The 19,605-nt window shown below is 36.5% G+C and overlaps 1 protein-coding gene across 2 annotated transcripts in view; it reads left to right on the top strand.

The window, feature by feature from the left end:
• ARHGAP10 (Rho GTPase activating protein 10) overlaps positions 1–19,605 on the top strand; it is a 149,876-nt gene that overhangs the window by 63,450 nt on the left and 66,821 nt on the right. For both annotated transcript variants that reach the window (XM_083861017.1, XM_083861016.1), the window contains exons 4-11: positions 724–795; positions 3,999–4,100; positions 7,083–7,193; positions 9,280–9,384; positions 13,005–13,134; positions 14,409–14,515; positions 16,172–16,266; positions 19,078–19,159. In XM_083861017.1, coding sequence (XP_083717143.1) covers positions 724–795; positions 3,999–4,100; positions 7,083–7,193; positions 9,280–9,384; positions 13,005–13,134; positions 14,409–14,515; positions 16,172–16,266; positions 19,078–19,159 — 804 coding nt within the window. The remainder of the gene's footprint in view (positions 1–723; positions 796–3,998; positions 4,101–7,082; positions 7,194–9,279; positions 9,385–13,004; positions 13,135–14,408; positions 14,516–16,171; positions 16,267–19,077; positions 19,160–19,605) is intronic.

Below are 19,605 nucleotides of genomic sequence, written 5' to 3'. Positions count from 1 at the left end.
TCAGGGAAATTTCATGTCAATTAATAGCTGTGTAGATCGAATAAGCTATAATTTTCTTCTTATGATGGAATATTGTGTCCTTTTTTCTTTTTATTATGGCCATGAGACTTTATATCCTAAGTGCACTGGTGGGTGCTCACCCAGTCATCTCAACTTCTTGTTTATTGACTTTGCACCTCTTTGATTTTATAATTTAGCTTAAGGTCTTATTAATGTATTTAAGTGTGTAAATATTTGGAGATTTACGTGAATACCTAATGGCTTTAACTGTCTTAAAAGATTATTATTTGCTACTCACTGGTCTGTTCCACAGTTGTCTGTAGTGCTTCTTGCTGCAGGAATTTTTGCACCCCCTAATGCAACTCATTTGTACTCTGTCTCATTCTGGTGTTCAGTCATTGAGGCCTTCAACCTGACCTGCAAGCCTGGCACAAATGAAGCAGCTGCAATTTGGGGTGCAACCCGGAAATTTCTGAGATTTTTGCATTGATTTTTTTTTTTTAAATTTTCCTGATAGTGGATTGAATTAAGAAAATTTGTAAGCTTGAATGAACTCAGAGAAGGTTTTGTTTTTTTTTTGAGTTAGAAGTCCTAACTTGCATGCTTCTATTATTTTACCCCAGAGCTTGCTTGCTTTTTTCTTTTTATTGCTGATGCTGACGTGACTCATCAATCTGGCTAAGAAACCTAACCCATGCTTTTTTTTTTTTTTTTTTCCTTTAGGCACTCAGTGTTACTGAAACTCTGATCAAACCTTTGGAAAGATTTAGGAAAGAGCAGCTAGGAGCTGTAAAGGTTTGTCCCTCCTTACCTTTATAAATTTGTTTAATTTTTCTACTTGGATTGCATTGTGTAATAATGACATGTAATTGCCAGAAACATATGATTGTTTATATTTCATGTGTTCACACTTTTTTTGTTTCTACTTTGAGAGCTTGCTTCAGAAACAAATGTAATGTTTCAAGAAGAGAAGAATGTGTCCTTTCCCTTCCTTCTCCCCACCTCCCTTATCTCCTCTGTCTGAAATAGGAAGAATTCTGCTAACAGCCTGCCCACCCTTCCTAATGGGTAACCATGTTTGGCTTTGTATTTGCCTGCAGTTGCACAATCAAAGGCTGAAAAATACTAACTACCTAAAGGAGCTCACTCATCCATATGCTTTTAACTGCATTTTTTGCCACCTGCAAATGAGAATTGCCTTTATTTAATTTTTTTTGTTTTGAATAAATAACTCATTGGCTCCGTATGCATGGGAATAATAGGGATGAAGAGGCTAAGGACAAGATGTCATTGGAAGTATTTTTGATAAAAGTGATCATTTTTTAAAGCTTGTCACTAAGTTGTGAATATTTTTTTAAAAAAGCAAAGTAAACTTCATATATTAAGTGCAGACTAGACTTGGATAAAAGTAACAAGGATAAATTTATTTCTATCTACCTTCCTTCATGCAATAAGAAATTTAAGTGCTTATTAAAAAAAGTAAAAAAGAAATAAACCAGCATTTTTTACTGTTTTCAGTTGTAAAACTCAATACATTTTCAAAATACCTGCATATGGTTTATTTTTACAATTTTATTACTTCATCACCAGTGATATTTAGTAGCTAAGACAATGTTTCACTTATGAGAGCACTATACATTTTGACCTTGACAGGAATGATTAACATGTTCTGCATATGATTTCAGTGTTCATGAACTGAAAATGCTCTTTTGATCAGAAGTCCTTTCAGTTCAGTGGTACAATGGGCTTTGTGTAATTTTATGGACTTGAGAGAAGTATATTAGTTGACCCAGCAACACACAATAAAAACTTGGTCTGTAATATAAACCAGTCTTCCAAGGAAAGAGAAAATTTGTTCTGAATGTAACCAATTGTCATAGTAGCAGCTGTGTAATGAAAGCATTATTTCAGCAGTATTTTTACTGGTTTAGGGGTGAGAACTCCTACTGCTTTGTTAGCACATATCTTCACTCATTTCCTAGTCAGAATTCTCTCCCTGATGCTTCTAACACAAATTACATTCACACAGCCTACATCTCCCATTTTGTTTGGATGGGTGTTTCTTTCCTTGTGTCCCTGCGTACTGCTTCTGTGAAACTGTAGCTCTTATTTCTGATCTAAATGGGGTTTTTTTTGGACAGAATTCTCAATGACCTTTAAATAGAAGTCTTTCATAATTGTATAATGTTTAAATAAAAACTCTCTAAAAATATTTAGCTCTTGGAATATTTGTAACTGAATATTCATTCAATATAATCAAAACACTGACACTGGAAATACAACTCTGTTTAGCTTTGAAAACCAAGTTATGTCATCTAGTGGTGAAATATATCTGCAACATTGTGTAGCATTCGCTTTAGGGAAGATTGATGCTCTACCATTGCAAAATATAAGTTGAATCTGCTGCCTCAGATTTTTTGTGCATCTTACATCCCTTTGCTGATGAAATAGTCTGACTTAAGAAGAAAAAGGAGGAAAGTTTAGCTTCACAGAGCTGGAAGCTGAGACACTTATCGAATTACCCCTTAGTGAAAGGTGTTGCTGCACTAATCCTGAGCTATGTGTGTAAAGTTTCTGGCTTTGCCTGTTAAGAAGTTAAAAGAGCTCTTTTTTTTCCCTCTGGAGCATTTAAATGTTCACCACATCAATGAAATTTTGCTAATATAAACACAAAGATTTGCCTCTTTCTCTGCACTCTACTTTGTTCCTAATTCCCCATATTGCTAATATGTTATCTCTAATCACCCTGATACTGTATGCATATCCTCATATTTCTCAGTTGATAACAAATATTTATTAAAGATGCCTTTTTCAAAGGAAATTCTGAGTCTCAGAGTGGGGGAAAAAAAAATTCTGGTACAAGTTGTTGCTGAGAAGCAACAGAATCCTAAACAGCCTCTTTAATGTAAAGCCATCTTCAGAATCTAATGGTTCAGAGAACAAAACTGTGTGTCTCCTATAATATAGTATAGATAATATTATTCAAAATGAAAAGTTAAGAGAAGAAAAAAAGAGCAATTATGTCTGTAGAGTTTAAACAGGGATTTGGTTAGAATACATTTAAATGTGATTTCAAATCTACAGATGAGGAAAAATATTATAGTTGAGCTACTATCTTTCTGATGAGAAAATCTGTCATTTCTTGAATATGTAGTTAAATATTTCATTTTACCTGTTTGAGGTTAATTTTCAACTGCATTCAGATATACTAAAAATAGCTTTAAAACTGGTTGGTTGAATTAATGAATACTGATTTTTGCCTTATTTGCACTGGAACTGAGGAATCAATTTGTTTTACAATATCTTCTACTAAGTTAGATTAAAAACCTCAGATTTTGTAGAAAAATGACTGTCCCTCTTCCAATACATTTGGTAGTCAGAGAAATGGATTTACCTTATGCAAATGATATTTATATGTGTCTGTGAGAGTTTCTCTTTTGATGCTATGATACTAAGTTTTATGGATCTTTTTAATTTTTATTCAGCTTTTGTCATGGGCCCAATAAAACTCTGGTAGAAATAGGAATTCAGCACTGAGGTTGTTGTGTGGCTTTAAAATGAAGAAATCCTATGGAATATAGAGGTGTATTTGCTTTGGGGTTTGAGCTGTTGGGACTTTTCCCTTGTCAATTTTAGAGAGTTATTTTTTCAGTGAAACAGGTATTTCCATGTAAGGCCTTTTATTCAAAAACAAGATGGTGTGGATGATGCCTGTAAGTAATGAAAAATGCGATAAATCAGGAAGAGGTCAGATTTTTTGCCTTTTTTAACTTAGAAGATGTAAGCATCTGGTGATAAGCTACACTGTAAGGATGTGATGGGATTTTATTTCAAGTTAGCCTTCAAATTAATTTTTAAAATTAGATGGATCATATTTTTGTCTGCTTACTGGAACTATGATTTTTTTTTCTCTTTGTTCCTGATGAACTAGAATTTTTAAAAAAGAAAAATAGTACACTTTTATATTTACATGGTTGCTATTTTGTTTCTGTATCTAGGAGGAAAAGAAGAAGTTTGATAAAGAGACAGAGAAGAACTACAGTTTGTTAGAAAAGCATTTGAATTTATCAGCTAAGAAGAAAGAGCTACAATTACAAGAGGTATTGTTGCCTCTCTTTTTTTATGCAGGCTGAAGGCTTTGGAATAGGTAAATATACTTATGCAAATGCAGAAACAGCATTCTTAGTGGTAATACAATCCACGTCTGGAAAGGTTGGTGAGAAAAGCAGTATTTGCTGAACTTAGTACCTCCACCATTTTCTGAATCAAGGATTTTGTGTGTATGAAGTCCTGAGCATCATGTCATTTTTTTATGTATAATTAAGAGAATAGTGAAGTGCAAACACACTGTGAAAAACTCTGCATTTCTTACAAGGCTTTACCACTCATGTAATTTGCATTGCATTTTGAGAATTGACTGAATATCCTGTGGTAACACTTTATGCAGAGGACAGCAGGACTTTTATTCCCAAATAAAGTGGGTTGTTTCTTTTCTTTTTCTCACATTTTGAAGATTTATTTTGGGAGTTTTTTGAGTAGGGCTATAAAAAGGTTCCTTGACAATTTATAACTGATAGATATGTTTTGCCTGGCATTTCTTCTGTCTCTCTGGGCTTATTATCATCATTAACTTATTTGTAATAGCTTTTATTTCTGGAGCAACAGCAAAAAGTATGTGGAAAGACTGCTGGGAAATCTTGTAGCGACTTGGTGTAGCCAGGAGGACTTTTTTTTCCCTGATGAATGTAATTATGTCAGAATTACTAATGCTTAAACTATAAAGAACCTTAATGTTTTCCTTAGGGATAACTCCTGTCCCTGCTCTCTACCCCATCCCAAATATTTTATGCCATTTTTCATGAAAATGGTTAGTATTACTGGGAAAGTTACCCAGGAACTTCTCTACTCTTGAATTTCACTAAGATGTCACTTCACCATGCTGCATTTGCAACACAGACCCTCAAATGTGTAAACAAGTGTCTTTTGGGGAGTTGAGTTGTCCCGGTGAAGTTACTGGGCATGGCTCGTGTGTCAGGACCTGTACTTTTGTCAAACTGATCAGCTGCCAAAGAACTTGGCACAGAGAAGTTGATAAAGGGCTGATTATGATCACTTGATGAAATGGTTCTTGATATCAAATCTGAAATGAGACCTAACCTCAATGGAAAAACACATAATGCCTGTATTATTGAAGCTGTATCAAATATAGCCTGAAGCTTTAGAGCTTGTGTGAAACCTAGAATGAGCAAATACATTTGTTTTAAATGTCCTTCAAAGTTTCATGAGTGAAAGTTCTGAAATTCTTCAGTCAGGCTCTCACATTTGTGTGCTTAATTTTGAAGTATAAATGTATAAGCAATTTAAAGAAAAAAGGCCCTTGCAGCATGTTCTCAGAGGAAATAATTTCTTGCACAAGCTTAGAGAACAGGTGTGTGTAGTTGCATTATAATGTATATAATTTAGTTTTATTCATGTCTAGTTGTGTCAGTTCCTGACTGGAGTAAATACTGCAGGGATAAATTCGACAAAAATTTGATGAAAAACATGCCATGTTGTGGAGTGTGTCTTAGCATGAACACAACTTTTGACTCTCCTGGTGGCGGGATATTACTGTAATTTCACTGAGGCACGATATGTGTCGTATTTTTCTCTTTCTTCAGCAGTACACAAACTACAATGCAACTTGCTGGGTGCATGGGGAGGCTCATGCCTCAAAAAACTGAGAGATGTGATAATGTATTCTGGATTGTGTGATGAGCCAAGTGCCCTTAAAGATCCACTTCAGTCTCTTTCTACGGTGTTGTGGTACCCTTCATGTATATATGATTAGAAGCTTAGTTGACAACTCAAACAATTTCTGTGTTTATAGGCTGACAACTCAAACAATTCCACAGTTTATGGGATGCATCAAAATAGCATGGCTTGTTGAAACATATTTTCTTACTGTAATACTTATCAGGCATTTATTTATTTAATGGTGTTTGTGGTTATGCCCCTTTAACTGCTGAGAGCTCTCCAGAGCAGAGCAGTAAAGCCAAGCATGTCTTAAGGCAAAACTATCTTAAAGCTAATTTGACTTATCCTCTTAAAACACAGCAGCCACTGTTCTGCCTGAAGGATGTAGTCTCAGTATTTAAGAAAGTGTCTGATAGAAAGTCTTGTCCTTTCACCTAACCCTTTCTTCTCCTTTGGTAATTCACTGCAGAAGCATTTTGTATTATCTTTGTGGGCAAAGAGTAAGAATTAGTTAGTTAGAGTAACTTTTTGTAACCTATTTTAATAACAAAATAAAATTTAATAATAAATTTTCTATGACCAAATTTTAAGATTCATTTAAATGAATCTTACATGTACCTTAAATAATAACTTCATGAAGTAATAGGTAGATTCTAGAAAGCAAAATATTTACATGCAGATGGATGGCAGCTGAAATGTAACTGTTCAGCATCAATATTGTGTTGGCATTTCTACAAAGCTCTGCAAAATATCAACTGCAGGTAGAAAGGCTGCATTTTTAGATACTCGGTCCTCTGGAGAAATTTGTAGACTGTTGTACCAATAAGTGAACTCTTTTTCAATTGCATTTCTTGCCAGTCAGAGTGAGCACAGGTGTGGGATGAGTACAACAGCATTCTGGCTATTCACAACAGTTTTTTAGGTTATAGGGTAAAACTTAGGGCACCAGCAGTATAGTTTTCAAAAATAACATTTTCTTCCTTAATTTGATTGGAGAGACAATTTCCCCCTTTTCTAATGGAAGATGCTCTTAGCTCCCACTCTGTTTGGGCAGGTACCTTTGCAATGTTGTTAAAAGTTGGATTCCCTAGAAAAGAAGCTTGAAGAGGTGTTGCTGGAATTTTTCTAAAAAATCTAGCTTCGTGATTCAAAACAACATATGTTACCTAGTGAAAGGGAATTGCTGCTGCTGTTTAAAAGTAAATGAATGATCTATGTTGTAACAAATCTCTCAAATATGGTGAAAATTATCTGCTTGCCGCTCAAGTGTGTATGTTATCCTGAAGCTGTTTTCTGTGTCACAGCGAAATGTCTGTGAAACTTCATGAGGTTTGCTCTGTGTGCAGGCAGATAACCAAGTGGAGCAGAACAGGAAACACTTCTATGAGCTGTCCCTTGAGTACGTGTGCAAGCTGCAGGAGATACAGGAGCGGAAGAAATTTGAGTGTGTGGAGCCTGTAAGTATCAGTGAATTCAACCTACTCTGCCTTCCATAAGGGATGGAGAAGGAATGCATTTGGACAAAAGCCAAGCTCTGCTTTCTGGGAAACACAACCAAATGCATGGCTTAACAGAATTTAAACCAACTTGTTACATCTGCCCTGCATTCCTAGTGCAGATAAACTTAACCAGGCATGTCAAGTCTCACCTCAGTAAGAAAAGCTGATTTGAACCCACTGATGTTGATTTTCAGAAAATGTGTGAAACCTCTGGTTGTACTGCAAAAACCTCAATTCGCATTGTGAGATAGAATAGAGGACTCAAGAAGATGTTGGTGTCAGGATTCTTGCCTTGGGTTTTCTAACCAATGAAATGTTATTGTTGATGAATGCGAGGAATCTAATCTTAATTATGAAGGTTGGGCTTAGAGGCCTGCTAGTAAAGAATTGCAGATATCAATCAGTTAGGAGGGTGCTGGATAAGAAGCCCATTACTGGGTAGCCTGATATGTTTAGTTTCACTTGCAATTGAATCTCTGCAGAAATCAAGGGGTTTAATAGAACTTCAGTGAAAATTGTGCATGCACTGACAAGACTTTCTTAAATCTATGAGGAGAGCTTATTCTAAAATTTTCTGAAATATACATTAGTTTGGTATTTTAAATACAAATTTATCAAACAACAAGAGAACAGTAAGTGTAATACTGAGAATAAAGGGAGAATGGGTTGTAGAAGCAACTTCCATTCTCTCATGCCCTGTAGTCTGTGCTTTTGGGCCAAGCCTGTGTTTTTATTCCGATACAATTCTTGAATGTAATAATGAAAAAAGGTTTCAAATGACCCTATTCAAAATAATTGGTCATTATGCAGTTAGTAAGAACTGTCTATTTTAATATAGAAAATTCCTGTATGAAACAAAATTGCTAAAATACTTAAGGGGGAATAAATTACTGCAATTATGTTACCATTGTTTAAAGAATGGCAAGATGCTGGGAAAAGAATGGTTGTGGTTTTTTTTTTTTTCTTTTTTTTTTTTTTTTTCTTTTTTTTTTGTGTAGATATGTTGACTTTTTTCTTTTTTAAAAGAATATTTTATTTTTAATATTTTTCTGAACATAAATAGCTTTGCATTTGGTTATTGTGTTTCAGACCATTTGAAGTTTCCTTAGAGCTAGACTAGAGAAATGAATCTTCAAATTATGTTCTTGCAACATGTCCCTTTCTCATTTCTGAAAGCTCCTTCTGGATGAGACTGAACTTTGTTGCCTAATTTGTACTTGAAGTTTACACTAGACTAGAAAGCTGAAATTATTTTATACCAAATTCTTTTTCCTTTTCCCTTAATAATACTTAAAGTTTGTGGGTTTTGCATTTTTTGAAAATGGTTTATTTGCTATATGACTTCAGACTTTTATTAAATAAATTCTTTGGCTTTTCCCCTTTAGAGAGTTGTTCTTTTGTGTCTCACTTGCTCTGTTCCAGCACCCTGAACTAAACAGGGGAGTTAGATGTGACTACACATTGTGCTGCTTCCAGTGTAGTACAACTTTTTTGTTATTTTAAATTGAAATACTGAAGTCAGCATATGCTAATGGGTCACTTGCTGGCTCTGACAGAAGGTCTGATCTGTGCACAAACAGCAGCAATGGGGAAAGCTTCCTTCTTCCAGCAAGCCAGATGACTGATGTGAAAGTCATCTCCACGTGGTCATTAGCAGAGAGAGGAATGACCAGGGAAATGGTGACTAAAAGACAGAATGGTCATTACCTCCTTGTGCACAAATACGTGTTCCAGACATCATTGGTATCAGAGCAGTTGTAGGAAAATGTTACATAGGAAAGTTTGGGAACATGGGATATGCATTCCCTATGGTCAAATGGAAAGTGGAGATCAGTTATAAAATTCCAGAGACAGGGTCATCCAAAATGTCTGTATACATAGATCATCATGTGGATTTAAATATTACTCATAAACTGTAGGCATTAGTGGAAATTTATTTTTAAATAATAATTTTGTAATCTATCTTTCCAAAAAAGCCTATGTGCAGCAATTGCATTGAAGAAATGGCGTTGTTGTTCTAACAGGTCTTTTATTTCTATTTCAGGTGCTATCATTTTTTCAGGGTTTGTTCACTTTCTATCACCAGGGATATGAACTTGCTAAAGACTTCAATCATTACAAAATGGCCCTGCAGATAAATTTACAAAACGTAAGTCGAGTCTGCTTTGTGAGTAACATCACTTGCTGAAGTTGCTGCATGTGCAGTATCTTTAATGCCAATGCTTAGTTCCATGTGAGTGCATTGCCTGTGAATTTTGGGGATATGGTGCCATCTCCTGGATAACCAACCACATCACTGAACGAATCGTTGCTAATTCCAACAAGTTCTTTGTAATTTCTAATAATACTGTAAAAACAAGCATGAAGTAAAAGGCCTCCACTCTTTCTGGGCTTTTTTTTTTTTTTTTTTTTTTTTTGAGACAGAAATACTGCAAGGATTATTTAAAAACAAATGAAGTCTGTTAAGAATGCATGCAACACTGGATAATTCAGAGTATGGGTAATGAAATAAAAAGTTTTCAGTGTTTTGGGTGTGCACTGAAATGGAGTATGTGGTGGTCATGTCTGAGAGTAATTTCCCTGTAGGGTTATGTTGTCCATAACTAAGAAAAGGGAAGAAAAACAGCTAATCACAGCAGTGTGGAGTTTCTGGGTTTTTTTGCAGCAGCCCTTTCAGACAAGAACATCCTCGTTGGTTTGGAGTGCAGAACTGTGTAAGAGACTTGGTGTTGGCACCCATGGTGTATTTGACAAAATGATGAGTTCCTCCAAGGATGGGCAAATGGGCCACCACTAGTTTACTATGCCCTCATCCCAAATCTCCCAGTGTGATCTGGACTGGGAGAGCAGGAAACAAGATGAAGGCTGAAGCAGAGGGACTGACAGAGTCACTTATCAGTTGGTCTATTTGCTTCCTTGAGATTTATGAAGCTTGCTCAGAGTAACTGGGTGTGCCAGAGGCCTCTTGGTTGAAAGCAAACCACACACCTTACTGCAAACAATCAATTCCTGATGGTGCATTTGTTTTGTTGACCTCTGAGGGCATCTGGAATTAAGACACAGAAACTACTTGGAGAGGACAGTCTGTTTTTAGAAATGGCTTAACTAGCAGGGAGGTGGAAGGGAGCATTACAGTTGTTGTAATGCACAGTGACGTGATTTGCTTGTCCCCATACCATTCCTTTAATTTGCTTCCTGTATGTTCAAGTGTCAAGTTTCCTTTTGAGCTGTTGTTTGGTTTGAGAAGGGGAACTGATTAGTGGTAACTTCATAAGCAGACTTTTGTGGTAGAAGTCAGTGATTGTGGGGGAAATGTCAGACCAGATTTGCTTCTTCTGTGTGCTTAATAGAGCGAGGAGCAGCATAGAGAGGAACTGATGCCAGATGAAACGTGAGAGGGAAACTCTGATACAGTTTTGAAGAGCTGGGTTTCAGAATACAGATGAAAAAGAGCCAGTGGAGTGGTCTGAAGAAGTGATGAGCAGTAAGAAAGTAAGCTAATCTCAGCAGCTGCATTTTCAATTGACTAAATGTATCACAGGGTGCCCCATGAAATTCTAAAGAGCTTGAGCTTTGCAGCTCAAGTTATATGAATAGATAGAGACTGTAGAGAGAAGGCAGAACAAGGCTCAACAACTATCTGAGGTAAAAGGAGAATAGAAGAAGCATTTGAAAAGATTGTGAGAGGACATGACACATTCTCCTCTGTGCTGAAGATCAACAAGACATCCCAAAGGAAAAATGAACAAGGGTTTGCCTGTGGTACAGCTGAGCTGCTGGCAGAGCACTGGATTGATGTGTTAGAAATTGAAGGGTACAAGATCCAGTACAGAGAGCCTAGCTGGCTATGGAGAGTGTTTTAAGAGTTGCCAGTATAGCTGTAGTAGTTGCCTTTTCTTTCATTCAGGTTGCCTTTACTGTGAGAATTATCCTATGGATTTCCTCTCCACATCCTACCACAAACCCTCTCCCTCTCACTGCCCATCTCCTCCCCTCAAATGAAAGAAAGAAAGACTCACCCCAGCTTTGTAGCCTAAGCTCTAGAAAGCTGATTTTTCTTAAAGTTGTGCTATCTTGTATGCTTGTCCTGGGGAAAAGATGAAACAGGTGAGGCCACATTTTCAGAAAAATAAAGGTGGTCTCAGAAAGCAAGGAGACACAAAAATATGCATCTGGAACTATGTGATTTCCTCAAAACATATGTACCAGCTTGGATTTGAAGTGGTTTTCAGTGTTTGCAGCCTGGACAAGTGCTTATGTAGAGAAAACCAGATATTACCATAATTGTTTTGGTTTTATTTGCTCATTGGCCAATTACCAGTGTTTTTCAGACCAAACCAATGAGTTTCTTGTGTCAGGTATGAGCTACTCTGTTGTTTTGTGTAGTCCTGCCGTCTAATTTTTCATGGGTGGCATGGTTACTTTCTTATTGTTCTTGCTAATATTCTGATAAATATTTCTCTTCCGGCTGCTCACAGATGTTGGAATAAATGACATTCAGGAATAACAATCAACTGGACTTCTGAGGTTTTTTGGGTTGTTTTTGTATGTTTCTGCTTGTGTGTGGTCAAAACATATGGCACATGTATAGTCTCAATCTGTATACATTGTTGATGACCTTCCTGACACTTTTTTCCTCAATTACTGCAGAAAATCCTCTACTTCCTGACAATATGTAAGAGTCCCGTGAATTAAGCCAATACATATGACAATATTTTTCTAAGGAAATTTCAATATTCAAATTCATTCTGCACTCAGTATTTCACTTCTCTCTGAATAGGTGAATGCATTGTTTTAGAAACCTACTCTGGCAGTCTTAGTGTGCATTCCATAGTCGCAGCAACTGATGTCTAAACCCCACATTGAATTTGAAGAATATCAGAAAACTTTGAGAGTAAACACATATATAGAAATTAAGCACTGACTATCCTAAAACGGCCTGGATCATAGCCTGCTTTTATAGTTATTTGTGGTGGGCTGGCCCTGGCTGGGTGCCAGAGGCTCACTAAAGCTACTCTATCACTGCCCTCCTTAGCTGGAGAGTTTGTGGATCAGTAACAGGACAGGGAGACCAATTACAGACCAATTAGAGGCAAAACAGACTTGACTGGGATATTGCAGTTTAATTTCTTAGCAGATTAGGGTAGGGTAATGAGAAATAAACTGAAATCTTAAAGATGCCTTTCCATCAGCTCTCCCATCCTCCCTCAGTGGTGCAGGAGAATGAGGATTGTGGTCAGTTCTTCACATGATGCCTCTAGTGCTACTTCCTCCTCTGGGGGAAGACTCCTGACACTCTTCCCACTGCTCCAGCATGGGGTTTCTCCCACTTGAGACAGTTCTCCATGGATTTATCCAGGGTCCACAGAGACTTCAGGGGAATCTCAGCTCTGGCACCTGGACCATCTCCCTCCTTATGCACTGACCTTGGGGTCTGCAGAGCTGTTCTTCTCACATATTCTCGCTCCACTCTCTGGCTGCATTTGGCATTGTGTGGGTTTTCCCTCTTAAATACATTATCCCAGAGGCTCTCCCGTGGTCACTGATAGGCTCAGCCTTGGCCAATGGCTGGTCTGTCTTGGAATTGTCTGACACTGGCTCCATGGGACACAGAGGAAGCTTCTATCACCTTCTCACAGGGGCCCCCTCCGTGGGCCCCCACCACCAAAACCTTGCTGTGCAAACCCAGTACATGATTCCTATCAGCCAGGGAAGAGTAAGTCTTTCTTCCACTCTAATTACCAAAGGATTTTTGTTGTCTCCTTTTAGACACGAAATCGTTTTGAAGGAACAAGGTCAGAGGTAGAGGAGCTCATGAACAAGATCAGAAGGAATCCTCAGGAACATAAAAGAGCAAATCACTTCACGATGGAAGGCTACCTCTATGTACAGGAAAAAAGTAAGGTGTATTTTGTATTCTACAGGGCCCATATTGGGCATGTGGGCAAGTCTTATCTCTACAGGTAACATAAAGATGCAAAGAATTGATTAAAGAGTTGTCTAAATATATTTTCAGTTTTTAACAGCATCATTACTGTGGCTCATAAAAAAGAATATGGAGCTGAAAATGTGACAGTTTTTAGTAAATGTGACTGAATTCAGGGAAGTTTTGTTTGACCAAAGTGGATTTCATCTTATTTTTAATTCCTTACTAATGACCTCCCCTAGAACTGTCAAACATTTGCTGTCAGCCAGCAACATGAGTTGTCAAATTAGCCTCTGAAAATTTGGCTTGTTGAGTATGATGAAATTGAGTGTCATTTCCTTGATTCATTGACACACTTTCATTACCTAATTGTGATGATAAGGTCAAAAAAATCAGGCTATATGTTAGGTAGCTGGTGTTAAAATTCTTGCTGTGAAGGTGCATGTGGCATAAATCATATCCTGTCAACACTTCAAACAATTATAAAGCTTTCTCACACTAGTAAAAAAGCCAAACAAGATGCAGAGCTCTTGTTGCTCAAGGAATGACAATTTATTGTAATTTATTATTTATTTTTCAACATTTTGCATAAATCATATTTTCGCCCTTATAGAGTGGGAAGATTCACTTGCAGACCTATTCTGTAGGAAAAGTAAAGTAATAGAAGTGAGGACATATAAAGAATCCAAGTTTGAACAGTTAGCATTATGGTGCAAATCTCAGCAATACTGTTTGCAGTAAGATGGGCTCTAAAGTAAGTGTGTTGTGTAGAGGGTATGCTCTGATTAATAGGAGAGAGTTCTACTGTCAGAAGTTGTGATCAGACCTTTATCAACAGATTGTTTAGAACTTGCAACAGAGGTGTGATAATCTGTGGTTATTTAGCTTCAAGTTATCAGTGTAAATCTAGCTTTCTGTGTTCTGCTAAATACAGCCTCAAGGGGGGGATTTACTTTCTAGAGCAAAAATTATTTTGTCTATAGTGGCGAGAGAAGGATACGTTATTAATTCTTCCATTTGTCATAAAGCATAAGAGTGAAGTAATGCAACATGCATTGGTTTTTAGAATAATAACCAGTGGTTAACATTTGTATGATGCTGTATAATATTCTTAATTTGAACCTTTGCTTTAAATACTGCATTATTAGGAATTAACTAGAGCTCTTAAGTATCATTCTAGAAAGCAGGAGAAGAGAATGTAGAAACTGGAAAAAGTACATACTCTTTATCGCTTTTGTGTTATGTAGGGCCTGCTCCCTTTGGTTCCAGTTGGGTGAAGCACTATTGCATGTACAGGAAAGAGACAAAGAAGTTCTCCATGATCCCATTTGAACACAGATCGGGAGGGAAACTTGTATGTATATTTATATATTCTACTCTTACACTTGTCCTGTATTAAGATCAGAGTGTGTCAGATAAGATGCGTCAAGTACTTTCCCCCTCTCCCCTCCTTGCCCCTTTCTTTCATTTTCCTCATGCAATTCAGTCTGCCATGAAAGGACATTAAACTAAAGTTGTGAATGGATTAATAGATAAGAGTTCTCCAGACTTTTCAGTTGTTTTATTTTAGAAGACCAGAGGACCTGGCACAGGTAACATGCAATGTTTCACGATTTAGAATCCTGTTTATCCATGAGGCCTTTAACTTTCTAAAGTATAAATCAGGAAAATCTAAGAGACCTAGAAATTTCTTTATTAAATAATTCAGTTAAAGTTTTCTTTTGGAGATTTAAATACTAGAAGTGGGACTAGAAAAGTGGATTTTCATAGGAATATAATTTGTACTGATAACTGAATATAATTTCAGATATCTTTAAAAGCATCTGAAATATTCAAGATCCAAGAATTTGTTTATCTTTAAATGGCTTTAATTGTACTTAAATAGTTGGGAATTGATGGCACTCATTACCTTTAAAGATGATACATTAAATAAATGTATTGATAGGGATAAAATGCATTTTGTTGCAAGGAAAAAGGATATCCGAGTCTGGAAACTATGGCTTGAGTCAATATGCCTGTAAATGCAGCACCCTGCCCTGTCTTCAGATTTGGTTAGAAAATCATGTTGGAATTTTATCAAGTTATTATAACCTATTAGTTTCAACAGAGGAGGAGATGGCTTTCATGATTTTGAGGACTCAATGTATTTACAAATATATTGAATTTGAAAGAATCTTTCAAAAGCTTTGGAAAACCTGATGTACTGAAAATTAGTGGTATTTGGTTTCTTTAATCACTTCAGTATTTCTATGAATTTGTTATCTTAATTTACTCCAATTGTAATAAGCCATTTTAGTATAGTATATAGTATGTGTGTCTGAGCATTCAGCATTCTAAAACATCTATGAAGCCATTTCTGCTGTATTAAAAGATCTCCCATTTGGAAACCCCTGCAGTTACTCCTTCAGTGACAGCCTTCTATGTCAGGAGATGCTGAATAAGACAAGAAATAATTAAAATGTGCAGTTAATCCTGATTTAATCTGGTACAACTTAGGCAGCATTCACAGATGAGTTTGTGATTCCTGGGTAAAATAAGATTCTGGTGTTGGTCTTGAAGAAAGAAAGAGTTGGTTCTGTAAGACATGTTACAGATAGTAAAGAACACTTCCCTTGTTCTAGCTAGGTTTGCCTTTACTACAGCCTTTACTATGGAAATCACTGTGGCTGACATAAAATGGGAAAAGTCTCTTTGTGTGTTTATACTGTAACCAGTGCAAAATATTTTTGTTAGTTTAACTTATTGTGGTACTGAGTCATTCTGTTAAATACTAGCTAAAATGGACTCAATATTTTTAGATTTATGTCCCAGAAATGACCATAGAATTTATGTTATTGTGTACAAAAGTAAACTGCAAACATGGGCAAATTCTTTTGCAAGTGTCAGTTTTCAATATAGCTTTTGCCATTTAATATAAACTTACCTTACTTGCCTTGTACATCTGGCTTACTGGAGCTTATAAAAACTTGACAAAAACTGGGTCAAGCTTATAAAAACTTTCTTTTCACAGGGTGATGCAGAACTCTTTGTCCTTACATATTGTACCAAAAGAAATACAGATACAATAGACAGGCGATTCTGCTTTGACTTGGAAGCTTCAGACAGGTAAGCTGTTGAATCACACTAGGAAGAGCTCTTTTTAAGTAGTAGTTAACACTACTGCAAAATTACTGTTGCATTTTCTTCTGATTTCTTCAATCCTCAGGCAGAGTTCCAGTGGGAATGGTCGCTGGAGGAGCAGGCAAGCACTGCCATGGCTCACTGGGTTTTACCTCAGCTCTGTGTAGCAGAACCAGAGAGGAACCAAACTGAAATGTAGACATTGCCTGAGCTCACACTAAAGAAAAGCACAAAGTTAAGAGGAGCTATTAAGAGTTGTTATCATAGTAAAGAAACATGGCTTGAACTGAAGTACATACAGCTCTAGTGAAAGACTGATTGCAGTAATAATTTATATAGGCATGACCACATTGTATCACAGTCCTGCATTCCAAAATGATGGGAGGAGATTATGCTGGATTTTCAGATTGAAATAAAGTTGTTGGGATTTTGAGGCTTTTTGTGCCTGGTATAATCATCCACTGCACCTTGAATGTTGTTGCCACTGTCTTTTTGAAGCACCACTGTTGCTCTGTTTCTAAAGAGAAGCCTTGCTAATCTTTTTCTCTAAAGGATCTCAAAATTTGAAAAATATTGTCTTTTAACAGCATTTTAGTTTTCCTTCAATTATGAAGGTGAGGGTATCCAACTTAATAAGGTACTCCAAATAAATATGGCTGTAGTCATGCTACATTCAGTTGATGCAGAAATTGATCACATCTGTAATTAAATGCTAGGTATTAATTAGTAGGTTGCTGGTAAGTTTTTCCATCCACCCTCTCTGAGCTGCTTCTAATCTATATGTTTGCTCCTTACTTATACCAATTAATTATATGCTAATTTATAATATAGTAGGTCTTCAAGTTTTATAGGTTTTTGGGGTTTTTTAGCATCGGATTCTTAGTGTTTTTCACTTCAAAAGCAGCGGGGCCAATGCTGTCAGACCCCCTGGTCCTGTGATTGCTAATTGTCTGCAGATATATCTGTGATTATGTGTTCAGACTTTAATGAGTCTATGCTGAGCTTGTGTAACCAGTCAGACCTGCCTGAGGCATGTTCATTCCTACAAGCAATGGGTCAAGGGACATGAAACTCCTGCTGCATCAGAAAACTTGTAGCCCACGTGGCAATGAAAGGATGGTCTTTTACAGCTCAGGTGATGTTTGTCATCACTCTACAGCATGGTTTGAACTTGCATTTTTGAGTTGAAGAGAATGTGGTTTAGCTATTCAAACATTGTCCCAACAGTATGAAAGGGAGTAAAGATTTATACTCAAGGCACCAGCTCCTCTTGGGTCAGTGTATTGATTGGTCAGAAGGGATAACAGATTTCAAACTGAGTCTGATAAAATTGCTAAAAAGTAGTGTGAGAAATGTCAGTCTGACCCCATCTTCTTGTCATCTGCACAGTGGGGTATCTGGAGTTTATACAGAGATGGATGGGAGAGCAGGGTTTCCTTGATCCTGCCAAACACTTTTTCATTCTCTTCTCTGGTAAAAGGGTGAAAAAAATCTAAGTTGTCTTTCTTTCCTGATATAATGGACACAATTTGATGCACCGTGACCTTGATATCAGACATTTTTCTTTTAATAATATATGTGTGTAGTACTGAGATGTTCCCATGGAGATGAGCTCTGTGCTGCAGGCCATTAGCTTGTTTCCTTGGTATCAGGGCACACTTATCCCTCAGCTTGTCCAAGTTAAAAAATAACACAGGGATTGACAGCTGGCCATGGGGTTTTCTTTGGTACTGTGCTTTGGAAGGAGGCAAGGTTGTAAAATTTTAGGGGAGACTTTTAAGTGGCAAGCATTCAGCCTTGTGTGTGACTTAAGCATAACTTGGAGGTAGCTGAAAATGTGCATATTTTTCTTTCCAAAGGAAAGCTGAGATGGTTGTTTTTTCTTTAAATTCTGATATTCATGGCTCCAAGGATGCTAAGATTCTAGTTAAATCTCTGAGAAGTAATACTTTTTCTGTTTCTAGTACTCCATCATGTTTACTTGAAGATAACTAGTGGTAAATGGACTAGTTTTACTAGGTTTACTAGGTTTACTTGAAGTACTAATGGTAAATGTAGAGAAATTAAAATCTTAAGGAGAAGAGCAGAGGTCTTCTAGGATAGGAAAAAGTTATTTTATTGATAAAAAGAGCATTATGCTTCTGAAATACTACCTAGATTTTTATTTTTTCCAATACACAACAATGAGGGAAGGTTTTGTTGCCTTTGACTTTATTTCAAAGACACATAAATGATATTTCATGCAGCATATACTGAGTTTGATGTATTGCTTCTAGGTTGATACTCTGATACCTTGACAATTGTAATTTAGTGAAAACAACTAAATGGTTTGGTTTTCGTTTTTTACTGAAGTAAGATGTTTGTTTTCATAAGGTATTCACTTGCAAGCTATGATCATTGTTGCTGCTTTAAAGATGAAGATTATATATTGACTTAACAAATGCCATTTTTCATCTAACAACAATGCAAGGCCAAGTTTATTTACAATTCACAAAATTCAGTAACTCCAGCAAGTGTTGGAATCAGCAGGTGATCAACAATGAGCTATTTCAAATAAATAGTTTGCAGATTAAATTCACTTTCCTTTTTCCTCCCTGTTCTCTCTATTTCTTACTGCATGTATCATTTCTATACCTTTTATTTTTCAAGATCAGCAGTGTTCCGTTATTAAGCAAAAGAAAATTAACCCTGACTTTTAGGACAGTGGGCTTTTGCTCGTAGTTGGAAATAGAATTTGACAAGTATTTTTTAGTTGCTGATGCATGCAGTTACTTTATGTTGTCGGTACATTTGCAGGCCTGGAGTTCCTGTGACCATGCAGGCATTTTCCGAGGAAGACAGGAAGCTGTGGATGGAAGCCTTGGATGGAAAAGAAGCTGTAAGCATAATTTTTAAAGCATTCTTTTATAGTGTAATGGGGAATTCTCTCACCCTCTGCTTTCTGATCCCATTTATACTTTAATAAACTGGGATTATGTAGTTTGCAAAATGATAGATTCAATGAATAAAGGATAAAAGTGAAAGAAAACTCAGGAGAGATGAGTAACTTGGTAAAGCTCGTGTAGATAACTGCTAATGCTGATATGAGAATTTGTCATTGTAATGACAGCATCGATTTTTATAAATGGTTTCCCATCCCAATAATAATATTGGTGTTGTAGAAAATGTCTAGTATAAGCATGTTCACTTAGTTTTATGCTGACATGCTGCATTCCAGTGGCAAAACTTGCATGAGTGAGTTACATGATATTATTATTTTTTTAAAACCGAATCAAAAAAGTCCTTGTTAATGGGACTGAAATTGTATTTGAATTTGCTTAATTT

Source organism: Zosterops lateralis (assembly GCF_965231275.1).
Source record: "Zosterops lateralis genome assembly, chromosome: 5".
Classification (NCBI taxonomy): Eukaryota; Metazoa; Chordata; class Aves; order Passeriformes; family Zosteropidae; genus Zosterops; species Zosterops lateralis.
This window is presented reverse-complemented; position numbering and strand designations above follow the sequence as displayed.